At 37.5% G+C, this 19,353-nt stretch overlaps 1 protein-coding gene across 1 annotated transcript in view; it reads left to right on the top strand.

The window, feature by feature from the left end:
• The window catches only part of LOC129000314 (voltage-dependent T-type calcium channel subunit alpha-1G-like), a 167,071-nt gene extending 147,938 nt beyond the window's left edge, over positions 1–19,133 (top strand). The window contains exons 29-38 of the mRNA XM_054427276.1: positions 1,223–1,415; positions 2,572–2,723; positions 3,148–3,257; positions 4,386–4,516; positions 5,098–5,247; positions 15,237–15,358; positions 16,093–16,263; positions 16,605–16,800; positions 17,637–17,812; positions 18,546–19,133. Coding sequence (XP_054283251.1) covers positions 1,223–1,415; positions 2,572–2,723; positions 3,148–3,257; positions 4,386–4,516; positions 5,098–5,247; positions 15,237–15,358; positions 16,093–16,263; positions 16,605–16,800; positions 17,637–17,812; positions 18,546–19,133 — 1,989 coding nt within the window. The remainder of the gene's footprint in view (positions 1–1,222; positions 1,416–2,571; positions 2,724–3,147; positions 3,258–4,385; positions 4,517–5,097; positions 5,248–15,236; positions 15,359–16,092; positions 16,264–16,604; positions 16,801–17,636; positions 17,813–18,545) is intronic.
• The last annotated feature ends 220 nt before the right edge of the window (positions 19,134–19,353 follow it).

Here is a 19,353-nt window from a genome sequence, read left to right as displayed (position 1 = left end):
TTAATTTAAAATGCCCATGTTATTCTTATCAAATTTGGAAAATGCATTCATTTCATACCAAATTATTACATTTTACAAAAAACTCCTTTTTAACCTCCATGTTGCAGCAAACCTAAGTACTCGTTAAACTTTTATTTAAATAGGGAATAAATGTGATATTTCCAAGGAGACATTTTAGTGTAAATCCAATCAGGGAAATGGAAATTCGCTTACTCTGCAGGTTTGCTGTGGCGGGGGTATTTTTAAGTGTGTTTCAGTTTGTTATCATGAATAAATAAAATAGTTAAAATTATCGTAACATGGGTTGTTTCCATGGAAACCTAATGTAAAACGGCAGCATTTAGCAATGTTTTTAATTTTTCGTACTTCTGGCCTTTTTTAGTGTGCTCTAATGGCGAAACGGTTCGACGTAGAAACAAACATTATGTAGGAAACTTGTAGTAAATTTTGTCATCTTTAATTTTACAAAGCAGGATTTTCTCAAAAACCCATACTTACCGAGATTTGCCCGAAAACCCCCAAAAAGTGCCCAAATTTTAAGGTTTTTCACAAAATAAACAATGTTCCGGGCAAAATATCTGTCAGCAAACCTCATATTCGTGTTCAGCGACCCAAAAAACATAAAGAAAAGTGATGATTAGGACTGTACCTAAACTTTCCGCTAACTGTTACTTATATTCCTAATATGCCTAGCCTATTGAAGGACATTAGAGGACATTTCTTCGGTTCAGTGACGGTACCATAGTTAGTTCTGGGGTTCAAATCCAACTTTGGCCAAGTCTGGTGTGTAACTCATGAGAAATTCACTTATGTGTAGCAAAGCTTTTTGGGAGAGACCCATATAAAATTACTGTGCATTGCTTGGTTGGAGGTTGAAATGATGGGTGAATTTTTCATCAATTTTCTCCTTATTCATACTGATGTGTGTTTACCACCACAAAACTAGTTTGTTGGGAATTTTTACTTTTGAACAGAAGATGCTCAAAATGAATAATTGTTGAGATTCTGGATCCAGGGTTCAGTTGACTTGTAGCTTACTCCGAAGATGGTTGCTGCAACACATTGGCTATTTTTTTCCAATTTAACTATGTTATAATCTCCTAAAGACTAAAATTACACAGATTACTTTCGCCATGGAAGCCTTTATAGTTTCAACTAAGCCATTTGTATCAATATCAATCATACTGAAGGTATTAATATAATTTTTGATGTTGATTTTCAGCCGATAGAAAACTACTCAGAATGGAGACTGCTGTACTTCATCGCCTTCATCCTCTTGGTTGGGTTCTTTGTGCTTAACATGTTTGTGGGAGTGGTCGTGGAGAACTTCCACAGATGCAGGGAGGAACAGGAGAAAGAAGAGAGGGTGAGGAGGATGGCGAAACGAGCAAAACAGATGGAGAAGAAAAGAAGAAGTGAGTCAAAGATTTTGTTTTTGAACATGCAAATTAGATTGTGAAATCCTTTTTGCGACTTCTGATTTTCTTAAATTGTTTATCACAAACTGTATTTGACTGAATTGTAGTTAGCCTATATCACAATATTTAATCCTTGGCTCTCAGTATTTGGCTTGGTGTGGATTTTGATACACTAGAGCCTTAATTATTCGACCCATACCAGCCACATTAAGGGTGGATATGAGAAAAGATTGGATTAAGCAATTAAGCAAAACAATTATAAAAACCCTCTGAGATAGTAAACATGACAAGGCAATTTTTCATCCCTTGAAAATACGTCCTTTATCTGCTTTTAATCCATCGTTCTAAATAACTAACAAAGTAGGAACACCTTTATTAGGAACTACTTTATAAATATATAAATAAACTGTAATATACTTGTATTTATTTTTTAAAGTGATGCTTGCCCACTCGGTCCCGGTGAATTGTGAACTTCTTCATCTGTCACAGCGAAACCGAGAACTTCTTACACTGTCATGTCGAAATCGCGAACATCTTCCACGTTCAAGTCTAAATTGTCTGAACATCTTCTGTAATAATAGTAAATTTGTGAACACCTTGCATATGGTCACAGCTAGTTCTAAACCCCTTCCCACAATCTTGGCAAAATTTGGTCACAACACAATAAAAAAACATTTTTCGTAGTCACGGCAAAATTGATAACACATTTGACATCATTGTCTCCCCATGATTGGCAAAATGGTGGTCGTTAAAGTCATCCGTTTTTCATGGAGCATCTTCACAAACGCATTACACGATCTCGGAAATAGAGGTTCAGGTTGGCTTGACTCTACCAAAGTCAAAGCTTTCCCCCATAATCATTTTCGGCCCAATAACAATCCCTCAGGCCTACTGTTGATTCAGCCTAACACAAAATAAATGGGGAACCAAAGATCCCTAGTAAAAGGTATACTTGTCAACTTAAAATCACAGGTGGATAAAACCATGAGTACGGTCATATCACACAGAAAACACATTGTGATTTCTGAAGATCAAAATAATCAAAACTACTAATTGAAACTTAATAATTTGTTGTATTAGTGTAATAGCACCAACAAGTTTGATGCTAATCAAGAAGTTATTTTCAACATTTGAATCTTTCCGCTTGTTACAGAAATGCATGAGCCGCCGTACTATACAACGTACTCGCGCTCTCGCTTGTTTGTACACAACGTGGTGACCTCCAAGTACTTCGACCTAGCCATAGCAGCTGTTATTGGACTCAACGTCATCACTATGGCAATGGAGTTCTACATGATGCCCAAGGTTTATACTGTCATCAAAATTATTTGATTGAAAATATTAGGTGCCAATGACAAAATAACAAAAGATGGTTTGCCGGGCAAGTGCCTGTAAGTGGACTGAGTTAAAAAGTCAAATAACTTTGTACGAATAAAAAAAAATAATTTTTTTACTGTATAAACATATGGTTTATGTAAACTGAAATCAGTAACAAATAGCTGATTGTTTTTGAGAGAGTGAAAAGAGATTAAGTGAAAATGTTTGAAAATAAATGTTTTGAATTGTAGTACCTAAGACAAAACAATTGGTCATAATAGATTTTGGTGGGGAATTGGTTATCATGTAGGTAAGTCAGTGAGGGTATTGTTGAGTGTAGTATTGCGGTTTAAAGTCAGGCTGGCATTTTTTTTTTTTTTTTACTTTTGCCAAATAAGTTTCTTTGTTTCAGGCACTGTCGTATGCACTCAAGATTTTCAACTATTTCTTCACTGCTGTATTCATCTTGGAATCTATTATGAAGCTAGTGGCGCTAGGGTTAAAATTGTACCTGAAAGACAAGTAAGTAAAGAATTATCAATTACCTCTTGAAAAATACATAGTTTAGGTGTCTCTTGCAGCCTATTTTCTTCCATGGGGGTCACAGTTGGCACCTTTGGTTAGAGATAAATTGGGACCCCCCCCTTCTGCCAGGATCAACACAGCTATAAATTTAAATCCATGTGTGTACCCCTGAGCTGTTGGACATAATGTAAGACTAAATTACTTACGTAATTCCCGTCACAGCTCAATAAAATATGTCTATTCAGGACATGTTTCGGTGTTAAAACACCATCGTCAGCTTCAGGTACATAGTGTAGAGTTGATCAGTTGTTAACATCTTCAGAGGATAAACACAGTACGGACACGAATAAATACATAAAACAATTATTAATTGTTTATGTATTTATTCGTGTCCGTACTGTGTTTATCTTCTGACGATGTTAACAACTAATCAGCTCTACACTATGTACCTGAAGCTGACGATGGTGTTTTAACACCGAAACATGTCCTGAATAGACATATTTTATTGAGCTGTGACGGGAATTACGTAAGTAATTTAGTCTTACATTACAGCTATAAACACGGGCAAAACAGTCTGAAGTGATGACAGTCCCAAAAAAATTGGGAGGGGTGGCAACTCCTGTTGGGGATATAATTAATTGGTCATTTTTTACAATCTAATCAATCAAACCCTTATAATGAGAAATATTTATGAGTTATCTGAAGACAACTCATCTCTGCCGTTCATGTGATTAGACCAAGTAATACTGTTTATCAGCAAAACTTTAAGAAAATATTTCAAACTGAAAGGTAGGGAGAAGAAATAATTTATGAAATTGTACTTTTCTTATTTCAACACAATTTCTTAGAATTTATTTTCAAAAACTCTAGTAACGAATAGTATTTAGTGGGAGGGCACCATTTTGATTCTCTATATATTTTCTATTTGAATTTAATGATGACTGGTGTAACTGCTAAAGATAAAGATCAATCTGTTTCTTACACCCAGGATCATAAATTGGAATTCCTACTATAAAATAATTTGTAACCTAATAAAACGCCCTTAATTGTACTACCAAAATTTTATCAATTGTCAATTGTATCTTGTTCTTGGGTAATGTAATTAATTATATGTTCTGTTTTCAGATGGAATCAACTTGACATAGGAATTGTAATCTTGTCTATTGTTGGTATTGCCTTGGAAGAGGTGGAGTCAAAGATTATTCCTATCAATCCTACGATAATACGAGTCATGAGGGTGCTTAGGATAGCCAGGGGTAAGTTTGTAAGAAGTATAGACTGTAGAAGCCAGCTTTGTAGCTAAAGTTGAAGAATTTTAAGTGTAGCTCAAAAATTTATTAAATATGTCTTTACGACAAGATTTTACTGTGTAATAATGTGTGGATGAGATCCCTTGTATTCTGACAAGTACGAGTCTAGCTGTAAAGAACCGTTGTACTGAAGTTGAAAGAGCCACTCGCAAAGCCCACTTAATTTTTTTTTAAATACCGGTAAGTAATCTATGGCACTATTCAAATGCTGTATAATGTATACTTCTGAATGAATAAAGAAATTAAAATTGAAAGTGTGTGAGTTCTAAATTATATTTTCACCCTTAGTTTTCGCTGCTGACAAACTTAGACAAAAATATCTAATAGTTCACAGTAAATTTTTCCTTACGGTTTGTTTAATAATTTGACATATTCAACAGCCAGTAATTTGCATCAGCATACTCTTGACAGTGGTTCAATTTAACTATGTTCGTTTTAATGCTCAAACTATAATCTACAATTTTACCATGGGAATGTAATGTGTCTAGTTGTATCCATTCCATAGTCAAGGTCACACTCTGTTGTAGTACTGAAGCTGCTCAAGATGGCCAAAGGTATCAGAGCTCTTCTAGACACAGTGATGCAGGCTCTGCCCCAAGTTGGTAACCTTGGACTGCTCTTCTTCTTACTCTTCTTCATCTTCGCTGCACTGGGAGTTGAACTTTTTGGAAGACTGGGTAAAAATAACTTTTTATCTGATGAATAGCAACAGAGCCCGTTGTAGTTAAATACAACGGTCCCTAGAAAGTACAGTAGTACATAATATATGCCCTTGTAAGTACCTGCACATTTTTTTAAGAATGAAATTGTTTAGAAAATAAACTGATTTTCTAAGAGAGTAAAATAATGAAAAACCAATAAAATTTTACAAAAATATTTTATTTACAGTATTTCTTTGTAAACAACATTCTTTGTAAAGACTTCATCTGATTGTTTTAATAATCTTCCTTGTTCTTTGCCAGGGATAATTTTAATTTTGTATGTCCTCAAACCTTTTAACCCTTGATATTGCAACATACAATTAATTGTCCATGGCTGAATACTGTTGCTGGAAGGTATATCCCAACTTTATCCAATGTCTGGCCTTGCGCTATGTTTATTGTAATAGCAAACGCTAATTTTAAAGGATATTGCCGTCTTTTGAAAACAAATGGTAATAATAATATCTATGGTTCTTACTGTCAACGCAAATGGTACAAACAGGGTACAAATGGTAAATCTGTGTCCGTCTGTGCTAAGTCAATCCTTGGAATGAATACAATTTCACGTGCTGCTGATCCAGTTAAAACTTCTGCAATTATTGAATTGGGCTTGAGTTCTTTAACAATTAATCGTATGCCATTACATAACCCCCGTTTTGTGTTAAGATTTCGTAGCAACATTATTACAGCTCAAATTTGTAAATTTAATTTGTGTATTGGCATTCCCGATACACAAATTAAGGAGGTTGAGGAAGTTGCATCATCTCTGATTGAAGTGTTGGTCAGACTATCTTGTTCTGTTTCTTTTTCATTTTCTGGGTCTCCATCCTTTTGATTGCTTGATAAATACTTTTTTACCCCTTGGAGTAAATCTTTATCCATACTATAATTTGGTTTCTTCAATTTATTATTATGAGCTGTTGATTCACGTCTGCCAGAACATGTTTTACTTTTTCTATTTTTTTATGCACGGCCACGTTTTGATTTTGGTAAGATTATATCCTCTTGATTCTCAGGCATACTATTTTCTATCAAAACATCGTTATGCCCAGCATCCACATTTCCTGAGAATCGTAGTTTATAGATCGTTGTGCCTTCACCAACCGTTACAAAATAATCCAATTTCTCAGCATATATTTTGAATTGGCAGTCAAAAACTCTTGCTGCAGCTTCGATTTCGACATTACCGGCGTATTCCCCATCTTTGGTCATCAAATTTCTGTATTCCGTCGCGTTTTTTACTTCTAGTCTATATGTCTTATCCCCTACGATCAAAGGACAATAGTAGTCCCAGTTATTGACGACTTCATCAACTACCGTGGATCGTTGTGACGGTGCAATTTCGTCCTGGGACAAAATTGTACTGTCGGCCTTGGATAGCTAATCTAACTGAGTATGTCCAGGGTTAGTAGTAATAATAATAGTATTTAGTTTTTAAAATATGGGCTCAGATATGGTCGTTAAAGCATCAGCTTTCAGTCAATGACACATTCATCACTGCCCGGGTTAGGCCCTAATTTAAACAAATTAATAATTAGGCGTTAATTCCTTGAGTGAAACACTGGTCGTAATTAACTAAAATATTAACTTCGAAAATAAAAAATAAAACCTCTACTTAATGGATATACCGTGTTTCACTTTTGGAATTAAAACCAATTATACTTACAATTAATTAACCAATTCGATTGTCGCGGGTCCACGAGCTATTTCGCCCTGGCCTAACACCTATTATTCAACGACACCAGAGTTATTTCACCACTGGCTAATTACCGGGCTATTCCGCCCTCGACCTACGGTTTTGCGATGTATATGCGCGGATCCGAGAGCTATTCCGCCCTCGGCCTAACACCTAGTATTCGACGCTACCAGGGTTATTTCACCACTGGCTTATTTACCGGGCTATTCCGCCCTCGACCTATCGTCTCGTTATATCCGCGGGCCCGAGAGCTATTCCGCCCTCAGCCTAACCCTAAGTCCGACTGAGCCTTGTCCTGCGCCGCTTTTATAGGGGTCGCGACGCTAGCGCAGTGCGTGGCCGCTCTGTGAACTAATGACTCTGCGCGGGCCATTTGAAATCGCCTAAACGCTCGTTTTCTGATCTCGTAATATTTTAACCGTTACACCCCCTCTTTAGTTCGGGGTGAGAAAAAAAATGAATGAAAAAAAAAATTCTCTCACTTCAGAGAAATCAACAATGGGTGCCATCATCTCAAGTAACTGAAATGAAAACTCTCGTACAAAATAAAACAATATTCTTGTGATGTTAAAGACGCTTTTTCAACATCAAATCGTCATGCCGTCCTAGAAAAGACCTAAGACCCTTAACTCGAAATACTTGTTTCTATTTCCATTCGGGGGGTGTACTTTGTACCGACCTATGACAATAACAGGACCCTTCATATTTCGGCACTAATCGACTCGCAATAGCTTCGGTTTTTGACGAGAGCACGTGAGTTCGTTTTAGAACGGACCGAACAACATTGTACCGCACATCCCTCCTCCGTAGGTTAGCCTGTCTATTTAAGGCAGTTCGGAGGTTCTTTTGGGCGTCATCGTATCCGTTTGGCATGTTTTACCTCACGCTCTGGCTCTCCTAATTCCGAAGTATATTTCTCGGATGAGGAAGGACATTTGCTTACTTTCACAAACGAAGTATGATACCCACGATCTGGGTTTGGTTGCTCGTTAACCTTTGAGGTTTGTAGCGAAGGTTTGAAATGCGCGACTACGGGACGGATTGTGACTCGTACATCTTCAGCCGGTGGCTGCTTAACGGGGTTTTGTGACAAAGCATCGGCAACTCTGTTATCAGTCTCTTTACGATTCGTGTCCTGAAATTCGTCATCTTGTTTCAAATGACAAGTTTTAATGTTGTACGTGATCAAGCCTAGTTTATGTAGCGTATCTACTCCCAAAACAGCATCACTAGTCAGCGAAGGTAGATGGACCGCATTTAAAACGTTTTTCCTATCGTCAATCGTAGCCTCAAACTCGAAAAGCTCAGTTTGTTTCGCTGTAGTACCGTCCGCAAATCGAGTCTCAATAGAAACTGGCTTAGGCCTAATTTCACAACTTACCAAGTGTTTCGCCACTTTGGAACTAATCAGGCTCATAGCTGCCCCAGAATCCAAAAGAGCCAAAAAGCTTTTTCCATAAATAGAAATCGCAACGTACGGCCAATTTTCCGTGGGATCTTTGACTGACCCAAAACTTGTCAGGAATATTTAATACGCTCCAACCAATCGTTCCAACTAGAGGGTTTTTGTGTAACCTGGGAATGAGCTCCTACCACCAGAGTCCGAGTTTCGTTTCCCAGATTGCACCTACAATTGACTGTTTTAATACCCACAGTTTTACAGTTAAAACATTTTAAAACTTTTGGGCGTCGGCAATCTCGGTATAAATGCCCTACTTTATCGCAATTCCAGCATGTGATCGGTTGTCGTGCAGTTTGTTTCATCTGCTTACATTCTCCTATAGTCCCGATATTTGCGGTATGCGCGGCATTCGGCCTACCTGTATTGTAGTTATCGCTATTTTTATTAACCATGCGGTTATTCCACCGCTGGTTAAAATCGTATTTTCTATGAGAAGCTTTATTCTGTAATTGATGTAATGATTTATTTACATCGTCACCCATTCCCTCATTCTCGTGTTCGTGTGTATTTATTTCTGATACATTAATGACGGATTGTGCAAAATGTTTTTCTGTTTGCTTTCGTGGCTGATAAGCTGTTTCCGGTACCAGTGCCATCGACGGCGGCGGTGGCGGACGATATAACGCTTTGTCGCGCATATAACTTTCAACATGCGTCGCCTGTGTAATCATGTCCTCAAGAGAGAATATTTCTCCTCTCCTCATCGTTAACTTATAGTCCGGTCGCATATTAGTAAAAATAATGTCGAGTTTCTGTTGTAACGAAAGCCCGCCTTTCCTTCTCATTAACGTCGTTATCGCAACTACAAAGTCCCTAAAAGGCTCCTTTTCGCCCTGTGTTCTCCGCCTTATCTCCTCATCAAGGTTTCGCTGATAACCCTGTGGCAGAAATTGTAGCGCGAAACTATCTCTAAACGTCGCGAATGTTGGCCAGAAATCTTTCCCATTACTGTACCATAAAAGTGCGGTACCTGTAAGCAATTCGGGAAGTGCTTTAAGTATCTCGTCATCGTTAATCCGGTATGCTTCGATTAATTTGTCAAGTCGTTCGAGGAATGATATGGGATCTTTATGTCCGTCAAACTTCACATTCCATTTTCTAACAATACTACAAACTGATGGCGTAGTATTATATTCGTCCGGCAAATGTCGCATTTTGCTAACAGTAGGCATATTTGACGTAACTGTTTGCGTACTCATAATAGGCAACGAGCTGTAAGTTAATCCGCCCGTGCCTCGCATTGGCTGTGTTGGCTCGTTAGTATCGTAAGTAGTCGATCGTCGTGTTAAATTTGCAATTGATTTACACAATTCCTCGAACGGTACATATTCTGGCATTCCTAAAATTTCTTTAATTTTATTAACCTCGCTCGTGGTCACGTGACCTGGTATTTTACTAGGCACATCAATCGAGTTAGGCCTAACGTACAACTGATTTCCCGTTACAGAAATCGTCTCTCCTTCCGAATCATTAGTTGGAGTTTGCTGGTTTCCTCGGGAAATTCCCTCTTTCCAAAACTTCGAGAATCGGCGTCTTAATTCGTCCATTGTTCCCGACGAATCTAACCCAAACCTATCCATCTCTCGCTTAAGCTCGTCTTTATTTAACGACCTTATCCAACTCGTCCTAGGATCTTCTTCCGGCGGAGTTTTCGAACTTAATTCTACAGCTTGTGTCGTTATCGCTTCTGTCGCAGTAGTCGTTTCAATCGGTTTGGTTGTGTTCGATATTGCCCCAGTACTCGTAGTAGTAGTAATCGTTGAAGTACTAGTCGTTTCGATTGATTTGGTCGTTTTCGATATTGCACCCGTACTTGTAGCACTACTCACGGTGCTCGACGTAGTCCTGAGAGTTTTTTCCGCAACAGTTTTACTCGGAGTAACTACGTAGTATACGGGCCAGAGAAGATAAGACCAAATATTTAAGAACAATTGTAAAACTCGCATTTTCGATTTTTACCGTTCTTACTCACTGAAAAACAAATCGTTCGGGCGCCAGCCAAAAATGGCAAAAATTAACGATCGATAACTATATAATTACCAAGTCCCTGTTCGCAGCACCATTTGTGACGGTGCAATTTCGTCCTGGGACAAAATTGTACTGTCGGCCTCGGATAGCTAATCTAACTGAGTATGTCCAGGGTTAGTAGTAATAATAATAGTATTTAGTTTTTAAAATATGGGCTCAGATATGGTCGTTAAAGCATCAGCTTTCAGTCAATGACACATTCATCACTGCCCGGGTTAGGCCCTAATTTAAACAAATTAATAATTAGGCGTTAATTCCTTGAGTGAAACACTGGTCGTAATTAACTAAAATATTAACTTCGAAAATAAAAAATAAAACCTCTACTTAATGGATATACCGTGTTTCACTTTTGGAATTAAAACCAATTATACTTACAATTAGGGATGGTCAAGTCTCGAAATTTCGGGAAATTTTAAATCTCGTTACACGAGACGAGATTTTTTTTGGCCGAGATTTTTATCGAGACGAGAATTAAAAAAAAAAAAATTAAAAAAAAAATTAAAAACGCCTGCAGAAAGTCAATGCAATACCCGCAATACAGGAGTGTGTTGTAGTTGCGTTTCCTTTGTGAAGGCGTTCTTATTTAATTAATTCTTCAAATGTAAATATTACTTTAATTATTTTAATAACATTTCAGAAGTTTTGTTAAGTGTTAGCAGTGTGAGGAATGTTTTATTACTATAAAAAAAGTCAAAACAAGTAACTATTTTATAAAAATTAATATTTTATTTTATGATTTATTTTATTTTAGGATAAGGTCTAGTCTTCAGTTCTATCCTAACTGATATCACTATGTTTCAAGAATCAAGAATCAAGAATCAAGAATTTATTCACCATTAAATAAGCAGTATACAATAGGTGTCGTCAAAGTATATAAAATCAATAGATAATGTCTTGAGGGTCACAGCTCAGGTACTCTTCAGTGGTATAAAATGCCTTAACTTTAAGCCACTTGCTAATAACATGGATAAATTTCTTAGGTGGTAACATTTTAACATTGGTTGGCAGTTTATTATAAATTAAAATTTGATGGTAACTATGGCTCTTATAATACTTATCAAGTCTAATACTAGGTCTAACAATGTCCTCTTTTTGTCTGGTGTTGTGAGAATGAATAGTAGAGGTTTTTTGAAAGATATGGGTGTTGTTTTTAACAAATATAAGATTATAGTAAATAAACAGACTAGGTTGAGTAAATATGCTAAGTTCAGGAAAGACTGTTCTGCATGAATCATTTTCATTTAGGCCACAGATAACCCTAATTGCTTTTTTTTGCCAAACAAACACTTTTTTTGCTGATGGTGAATTGCCCCATAGTCTTATACCATAAATAAGATGGGTATGAAACAAACCAAAATAAACCATAAAAAGAACATCAGAATTAACACAAGTTTTAAGTTTTCTTAAAAGACAGGTAACACGAGCAAGTTTTTTGCACAAGTTGTGTACATGTTCGTCCCAACAGAGTTTACTGTCCAGAGTAATACCCAGCAGTTTTACAGGCTTGAACAAGTCATTATCTAAATCTAAATCACAATGGTTCCTTAGTGTAAAAATTAAGCGCTCTGTTTTACCTTCATTCACAGCCAACATATTTGCAGAGAACCATGATTTTGACTCCATCAAGGCTATGTCAAGTTTGTTCTGAACACCCACTAAATCTATATCAGATTGTACCAGGGTGGTGTCATCAGCATACAACACAGAAAAAGTAGAGACATTAGAGCTAAAATCGTTAACAAAAACTAAAAACAAAAAAGGACCAAGGACAGAGCCTTGTGGTACCCCTACTGTAACATCTAGGTATTCGGAATTCATATTATTAAAGCTAACCATCTGTTTTCTGCTTTGGAGATATGTTTGAATTAACCTCAATTCCTTATCAGCTACTCCATAAGACTTTAGCTTGTCACATAAGATTTTGTGTGATACAGAGTCAAAAGCTTTACTTAAATCAATAAGCAATGACCCTACAGTGAGTTTTTGTTCAAAGCCATTATTCAACTACTTTTTCAACAGCATCTATTGTCGAGTGTTTAGGCCTAAAGCCAAACTGAAAAGGATAAAACAAACTATTACTTACAAAATAATCATTGAGCTGGTTACAATACAGTGTTCTATAACCTTGCTTATAATAGGAACGATTGCAATTGGCCTGTAGTTTTCAGGTTTGTTTACATCACCTTTTTTGAAGATGGGTGTAACTTTTGTCACTTTTAAGCATTCAGGGAATATGCCTGTGCTAAGAACTAAGTTAACAATAAAAGTTAGTGGTATTACAATTACATGAATTATATTCTTAATTAAAAAGTTTGACATCCGTAAACATCTTCAGATTTAGAGTTACTCATTTTATTTACAACACACATAACAGTATTTACATCAACCAAATTGACCTTAAAGTTAATACTAGGCATACTACAATCTAGATTTATGTTATTATTTAAAAACTCTTTATAATCAGTATTAGTTACAGATTGGTCATTACCTTGAACATTGGAAGCATTAACAAAAAAGTTATTCATTTGTTCAGGTGAAATTGGTATAATCTGTTTCTTTGTTGATACCAAGTTACCTTCCTTTTTAGCAACCAGCCAAGCAGCTTTACATTGATTTGTCGATTTACTTATAAACCTACCATTTGCTTCTATTTTTGCACTTATAATTTCTTGCCTATATTGTGCCTTAAATTTGCTAAACATTAATTTGTCATCTGGGTCACATGTGCTTTTCCATTTGTCGTACAGTGCAAGGAGTAATTTACGCATATTTTCTAGATCAGGCGTAAACCATTTTACCAGTGAACCCTTTTTTCCCTTAAAACTACTATTTACAGACATTTTTGGACAACTTAAATTCAGGTACATAGACAGTATATTTAAAAACACATTAACAGATATATTTACATCATTAGTGTAGATACCCATCCAGTTTGCAGATAATAGCATTTGCTTATAGTCATTAATTTTCTCATGAGATAAGATGCGCTTTTTTCTACTTCTCTTTTTTTTAGACTGGGCCTATCTCTACTTTCGTCAAAAGTAAAGGAATCCAGGGTAAATGTGGTCCATACACCCGCATGGTCCGACAATATATCTTGGTTAAGTAACCTAACCTCAACATGGTCAGATGTAATGTTTGAGGCTACAACATCAAGGCAAGCTTTAAATCTGGTTGGGGTTTCATGAACACAATAAATATCAAATGATCTAAGGAGATTAATCAATTCAACAGTTTCGGGGTCATGGGTTTTGAGGATATCAACATTTAGATCACCTCATTGATTTCCTCATTGTAGGCATTTTTAATAATTTAGGCGTGATTAATAAAAAAATGTTATGCTGATGTTTTTTAATAAAAGATTGTAAATATTCTTGCCTATTATCATTATTTTTCTATTTAAACAGTCATCTAACAATGTTACAAAATCAGGTAAAAATTCCGAACGTGCATTTCCCGTTGTGTATGAGAAGGGAAATCCCGTCTCGATCTCGTCTCGAAATTTTATGAGAAATAAAAAATCTCGTCTCGTCTCGTCTCGAACTCAAAATCCAATCTCGTCCATCCCTACTTACAATTAATTAACCAATTCGATTGTCGCGGGTCCACGAGCTATTTTGCCCTGGCCTAACACCTACTATTCGACGACACCAGAGTTATTTCACCACTGGCTAATTACCGGGCTATTCCGCCCTCGACCTACGGTTTCGCGATGTATATGCGCGGATCCGAGAGCTATTCCGCCCTCGGCCTAACACCTAGTATTTGACGCTACCAGGGTTATTTCACCACTGGCTTATTTACCGGGCTATTCCGCCCTCGACCTATCGTCTCGTTATATCCGCGGGCCCGAGAGCTATTCCGCCCTCAGCCTAACCCTAGTATTCGACGCTTCCAGGGTTATTCCACCACTGGTTATTACCGGGCTATTCCGCCCTCGCCCTACCAGGGAGATGTTGCTAGCTATTCGCCCAGCAATCAAGTCCGACTGAGCCTTGTCCTGCGCCGCTTTTATAGGGGTCGCGACGCTAGCGCAGTGCGTGGCCGCTCTGTGAACTAATGACTCTGCGCGGGCCATTTGAAATCGCCTAAACTCTCGTTTTCTGATCTCGTAATATTTTAACCGTTACATCGTATATCACTGTATCTGGATTGAGATTTATGGCATAAAAATGAGACACTTCTAAATAAACAGTTTCCATCACCAACCATGTAGTGAAGAGTAAAGTTATTCATTTTTCAACTAATGTAAAATATTGAGTTTATAATTAATAGTTCAAAATAACGAATATTAAATACTATTTTAAACTGTGAATTATAAATTAAAATTGAATAATTTATAATTGACAGTTTAAAATAATAATTTTGGGTTATGAAATCCATACATCACTTAACTTACCAATACTTATTAATGGTACAGATTAAAAACATAACTTTAGAAACACACTTTAAAACTTTAAAAAATCAAACATAGGCCTAACCCTAATGACATTTTATATACTACTAAAAAATTTAATCTGTGAGATATAATTCTACTAATTATGGTGGTAGACAAAATCTTGTGTGTATTACGAGCACAAACAGTCATTGTCGCTCTCGTAATATATGGCCACACTCAGTTAAAGCTTTGTGCAGTCATCTACAATTCTCGAGCAGCAGTGACATACTTTGCGCTCTTGATACATAAATAGCTATTCTCATTCTCTAATATAATTAGTGTGTATAAAATAAAATTTTTATCATGAACTTGTTATTAAATAGAAACTTTTTTTTGTTTAGAGTGCAGTGAAGAACAGCCTTGCCAAGGTCTTGGAGAACACGCACACTTCAGTAATTTTGGAATGGCCTTCCTGACACTGTTCCGAGTAGCAACTGGGGACAACTGGAACGGCATCATGAAGGTAACAGTTATTGCTAGTAATTGTGACTACATGGTAAGTATGTTATTTTATTTTATTTGGTATTTCACTTTAGCAACTTTGGAATGGCCTTCCTGACACTTTTCTGAGTAGCTACTGGGGATAACTGGAACAGCATCATCAAGGTAACAGTGACTGCTAGTTACTGTGACTACACTTTAATTCTGCTATTTAATTTGGTATCTCACTAAATCAGCTTTGGAAAAGCCTTCCTGACACTGTTCCGAGTAGCTACTGGGAATAATTGCGATGGCATCATAATGGTAACAGTGACTACATGAAACTGTAACTTAAATGTTAACTTTGGGACAGCTTTTGGAACTTCCCTTCCAGTCAATACTACAGAGTAAACTAGAATGCCATCATGAAAGTAAATAAATAAATACTTTACTTTTTTTACTTTTACAGCATCACTTTCCCACCCAATAAGTAACCAATGTAATTTGGGTGAAATCTACTTCTGAAACTGAGTAAAATCTCTACAGTTTTGAGAAAAGACTATATAATAATTAATTTTGTCCACCCCAATTTTGACTATATTTGGCCATGTTCAATATTTTTCTTACTTCATACCTGAAACACAATAGTGGCATGTCCAAGTAATGATGATAACATCTTTTAAAAGAAACAAAATTATTTTTTCCGCTCATGTTGTGCTACACAAACAGATAAGGGCTCTAATCTTAATGCTTTCAACATAACTATTTTCTGCGCAGGATACATTGCGTGACGACTGTGATGACCAAGCGGACTGTGTCCGTAACTGCTGTGTACACGCAGGGATCGCTCCCATCTTCTTTGTCATCTTCGTACTCATGGCACAGTTTGTACTGGTCAACGTTGTGGTCGCTGTTCTCATGAAGCATTTGGAAGAATCTCACAAACAGGTATGAGTTTTAAGGTGTCTTTGTTCAGATTCTGGAGCTCAATAATTGAAGGGAATGATTTTCTTGTGTTTAATTCAATTCATTCCACTAATTATTCACATTTATTTAACAGAAGCTGAAATGTTGTATACTTTTTAAAGAAATATTACTCAATCAGCTTCAATTATTATGATTGTGAACGCTAATTGTTTGAACTGTCAAAATAATTTCATAGCTCGCTCAGGGTGATTTACAAAATGTTTAAGTTAATTTCAGTATATTAACGTTTTAATTAGGCCCTATATTACTTTTAGGAACACAAGTCTCTTTTGTAAGATTTACATTAATCCATTTATCTGCAGATGGAGGATGAGTTGGACATGGAGGTAGAACTTGAGCGAGAGCTGGCGCAAGAACAGATGGAGGAGGAAGAAGAAGAACTTTGCATGCAGTTAGCCCTCGAACAGGACGCGATCCACCGACCTCTCGCCAAAGTGCTGAGCCTTCCTGCGAACTTCACCTTCAGTTCCAGCTACTGCGAGGAGAGCCCATCTAGAGGTTAGTCTAAAAGTTTATATTTTTGTGTGTTTAAACATCGTTAGCATGTTATGCTTTTTTGTCGAGGAAATGCTCCAATTTTTGGTCTTGTTAGTATCTAAATCTATATCTAACGTTAACCTTTTGTTAGATATAGTATCAATAATTTAATAGCCCCATTACCAATGGCATCTTGGTTCAAGGAATGATCACAGAGAAGTAAGGCACAGAGAAAACACCCTTTTGGAACAACCGTAAATTTTGAGGTCTAGTTTGTTGTGCTGGAATTATACTTGTGGCAAGCAAGGAAGAACCTGAGCAGTGAGCACTGTGCGGATATTCCTATTTAAAAAGACACAGGGTCTTCCATCACCGTGATCGTTGTAGTACATGAGGGCGAGGGGGGCATTGTTGGACTTTGCTTTAGACACCAGCACTAATTCTAGACACCACTTAAGTGAACCATTGAAGGTTCCCTCTGTACCTTACTTCTTTGAGGACCGACCCATCCTGGGATCTAACCTACAAAACTTCAGAATTGAAGACAAGCACTATAACTACTTTTAAGCCCTACTAACATCAAGTAGTCCCCCTATTTGTTTACATACTCTCATGGCTATTTGCACCTAAGAAGGTCTCACCAACTAACTGCCTTTATTTCTTCTGATCCTGTGTGTCTTCTTGATCAACTTTATTTCATATTATTTTTGGTTGCTTGATCTTTCCACCTCTTAGGGTGTCAAAGGAATATTCCCTTCATCCAGATTTACTTTACTTAATAACATACTATAACTTTATGTTTCGCTCAGTAAATAATGAAAATGACTGATTAAACTACTGAAATATTCTTCATGCAGGTACAAAGCGTAGGAGCTCTTGGACAAAAAATAAAGAAGAATTATTCCTGAAAAACAACAGAAGAAGACAAACCCTAACAGGCCCTGCACTGATCCCGCCTGCCTACCCAGCCATGGGATATACCACCGTGTACACTACATCTCAGGACAAGGACAACATAGACTCTGGGAACAGGGTCAGTGGAATTTGTATTGTTATTTTAAGTTCATATACCAAACTTGGTTAGTTTGGCAATCCTGAATCTTAGGTGTTCACAACCATATTTGGATAGCACATTCCCATCATTTTTCTCGTCATCTCTTCTGTGTCTCTTTTTATGGGAGGGCCTTTGGGGCATACCCTTGCTACTTTGACCTTTTGTAACACCCCTCATGTAATCCCATCAGCCATTGGCTCTTGTTAAAAAAAAAAAACAGCTGTAGAACATTATGTTTCTTCTTTCCTAGGAATATAAAAAATTTTCGTTATAGATCTGGATAATCCACAAATGTTTGGGAGAATTCTATTCTGTTTTTAAAAATCTGCATTGGTCTGTTTGGATGAGCCCTACAATTTTAAGATGCTTATCGTTCCATGGCCAACTAATAATAATTCTACTAGTATGCTGATGCCCCCTTTTGTTGGCCCGAAATTGCTTGCCAATCCTTTCTTGAAGAATTTATCCATCAGTATTATGACTATGTAACTCTGTAATTCTACAACTAACTGATCTGGGATGTGCTTAGATTATTTTTTCTTACTGTTATCCCTCAAATAATGGGATGTACTGAACTATTGCTCTAAGCTATAACCAAAAGTGACACTGATACGGCAGCCATTAGAAAAGCTCTTTTGAATTGTCCATGTGGCAGTTCAATCTAAGAATCTATTTTAAGTGGAATCAATCCTGAAATTTGTTTTGTTTCTAGTTATTCTCGGATGACCTGAGAAAACCAACGGTACGCCGAGTATCAAGTGACTCCAGCACGAGGCGTCGCTCTGTAGTGGAGCTCACAACTCCTTCTCCGTCGCCCTCCCTGCTGTCCGTCCCCAGATTGCTCACCGCACCCGGTGGAAGCTGCAGACGACTAATGAGCTTGACTGAGCTAGAGGCATCACCACAGGAGGCAGAACCACCATCAGAAGACATATCTCCCGAGTGTGTCGCCCCCGCAGTGCTGTTGGTGCCTCCCCCTTACCCCCACCCGGAACCATCCCCCTCTCCTTCACCAGACTCTTCCGAACCACCTGAGACCAAAGACGATGTCAGTTACAACTCAAAGAGCGAGATGGACATTCAAATCATGGTGGTGGGGGAAACTCGTTTGCCGCAAGTTGGGCGACAAGACACCCCAGATGGAAAGTCAGTCGAGTCACGGTCAGTTTTGCCTGGCCAACGAGTCAGGATAAGACTGTGCGACACCCGGCTCGACTCGGGTATCGGGGACGATAAACACAGTCAGGAATCGCAACCGTCGTCCAGTGGACCTTACGATCCGGTTGACGAACTTTCTTAGTGCACGGTAAAAGTGAGTCGTGTCTCGACCAGGTGCGTACCTTTCAAACACTGTAATTTTGTTTGTTTTATAACACGCATCTCTTTATAGGTTTTCATATTTTCCACTATTTTATACGTTGGACTCGTAGCGACGTAGGAACTCAGTGCATGCAGAGTGGTGCTCTGTCGACAATTATCGTCACGTCTCTCCCGTTAACAAGGTTTTTACAGGGATGATT

The sequence above is a fragment of the Macrosteles quadrilineatus genome, unplaced genomic scaffold, assembly GCF_028750875.1.
Source record: "Macrosteles quadrilineatus isolate MER2022 unplaced genomic scaffold, UCM_ALF_1.0 Scaffold_8__2_contigs__length_117827958, whole genome shotgun sequence".
In the NCBI taxonomy this organism is placed as follows: Eukaryota; Metazoa; Arthropoda; class Insecta; order Hemiptera; family Cicadellidae; genus Macrosteles; species Macrosteles quadrilineatus.
This window is presented reverse-complemented; position numbering and strand designations above follow the sequence as displayed.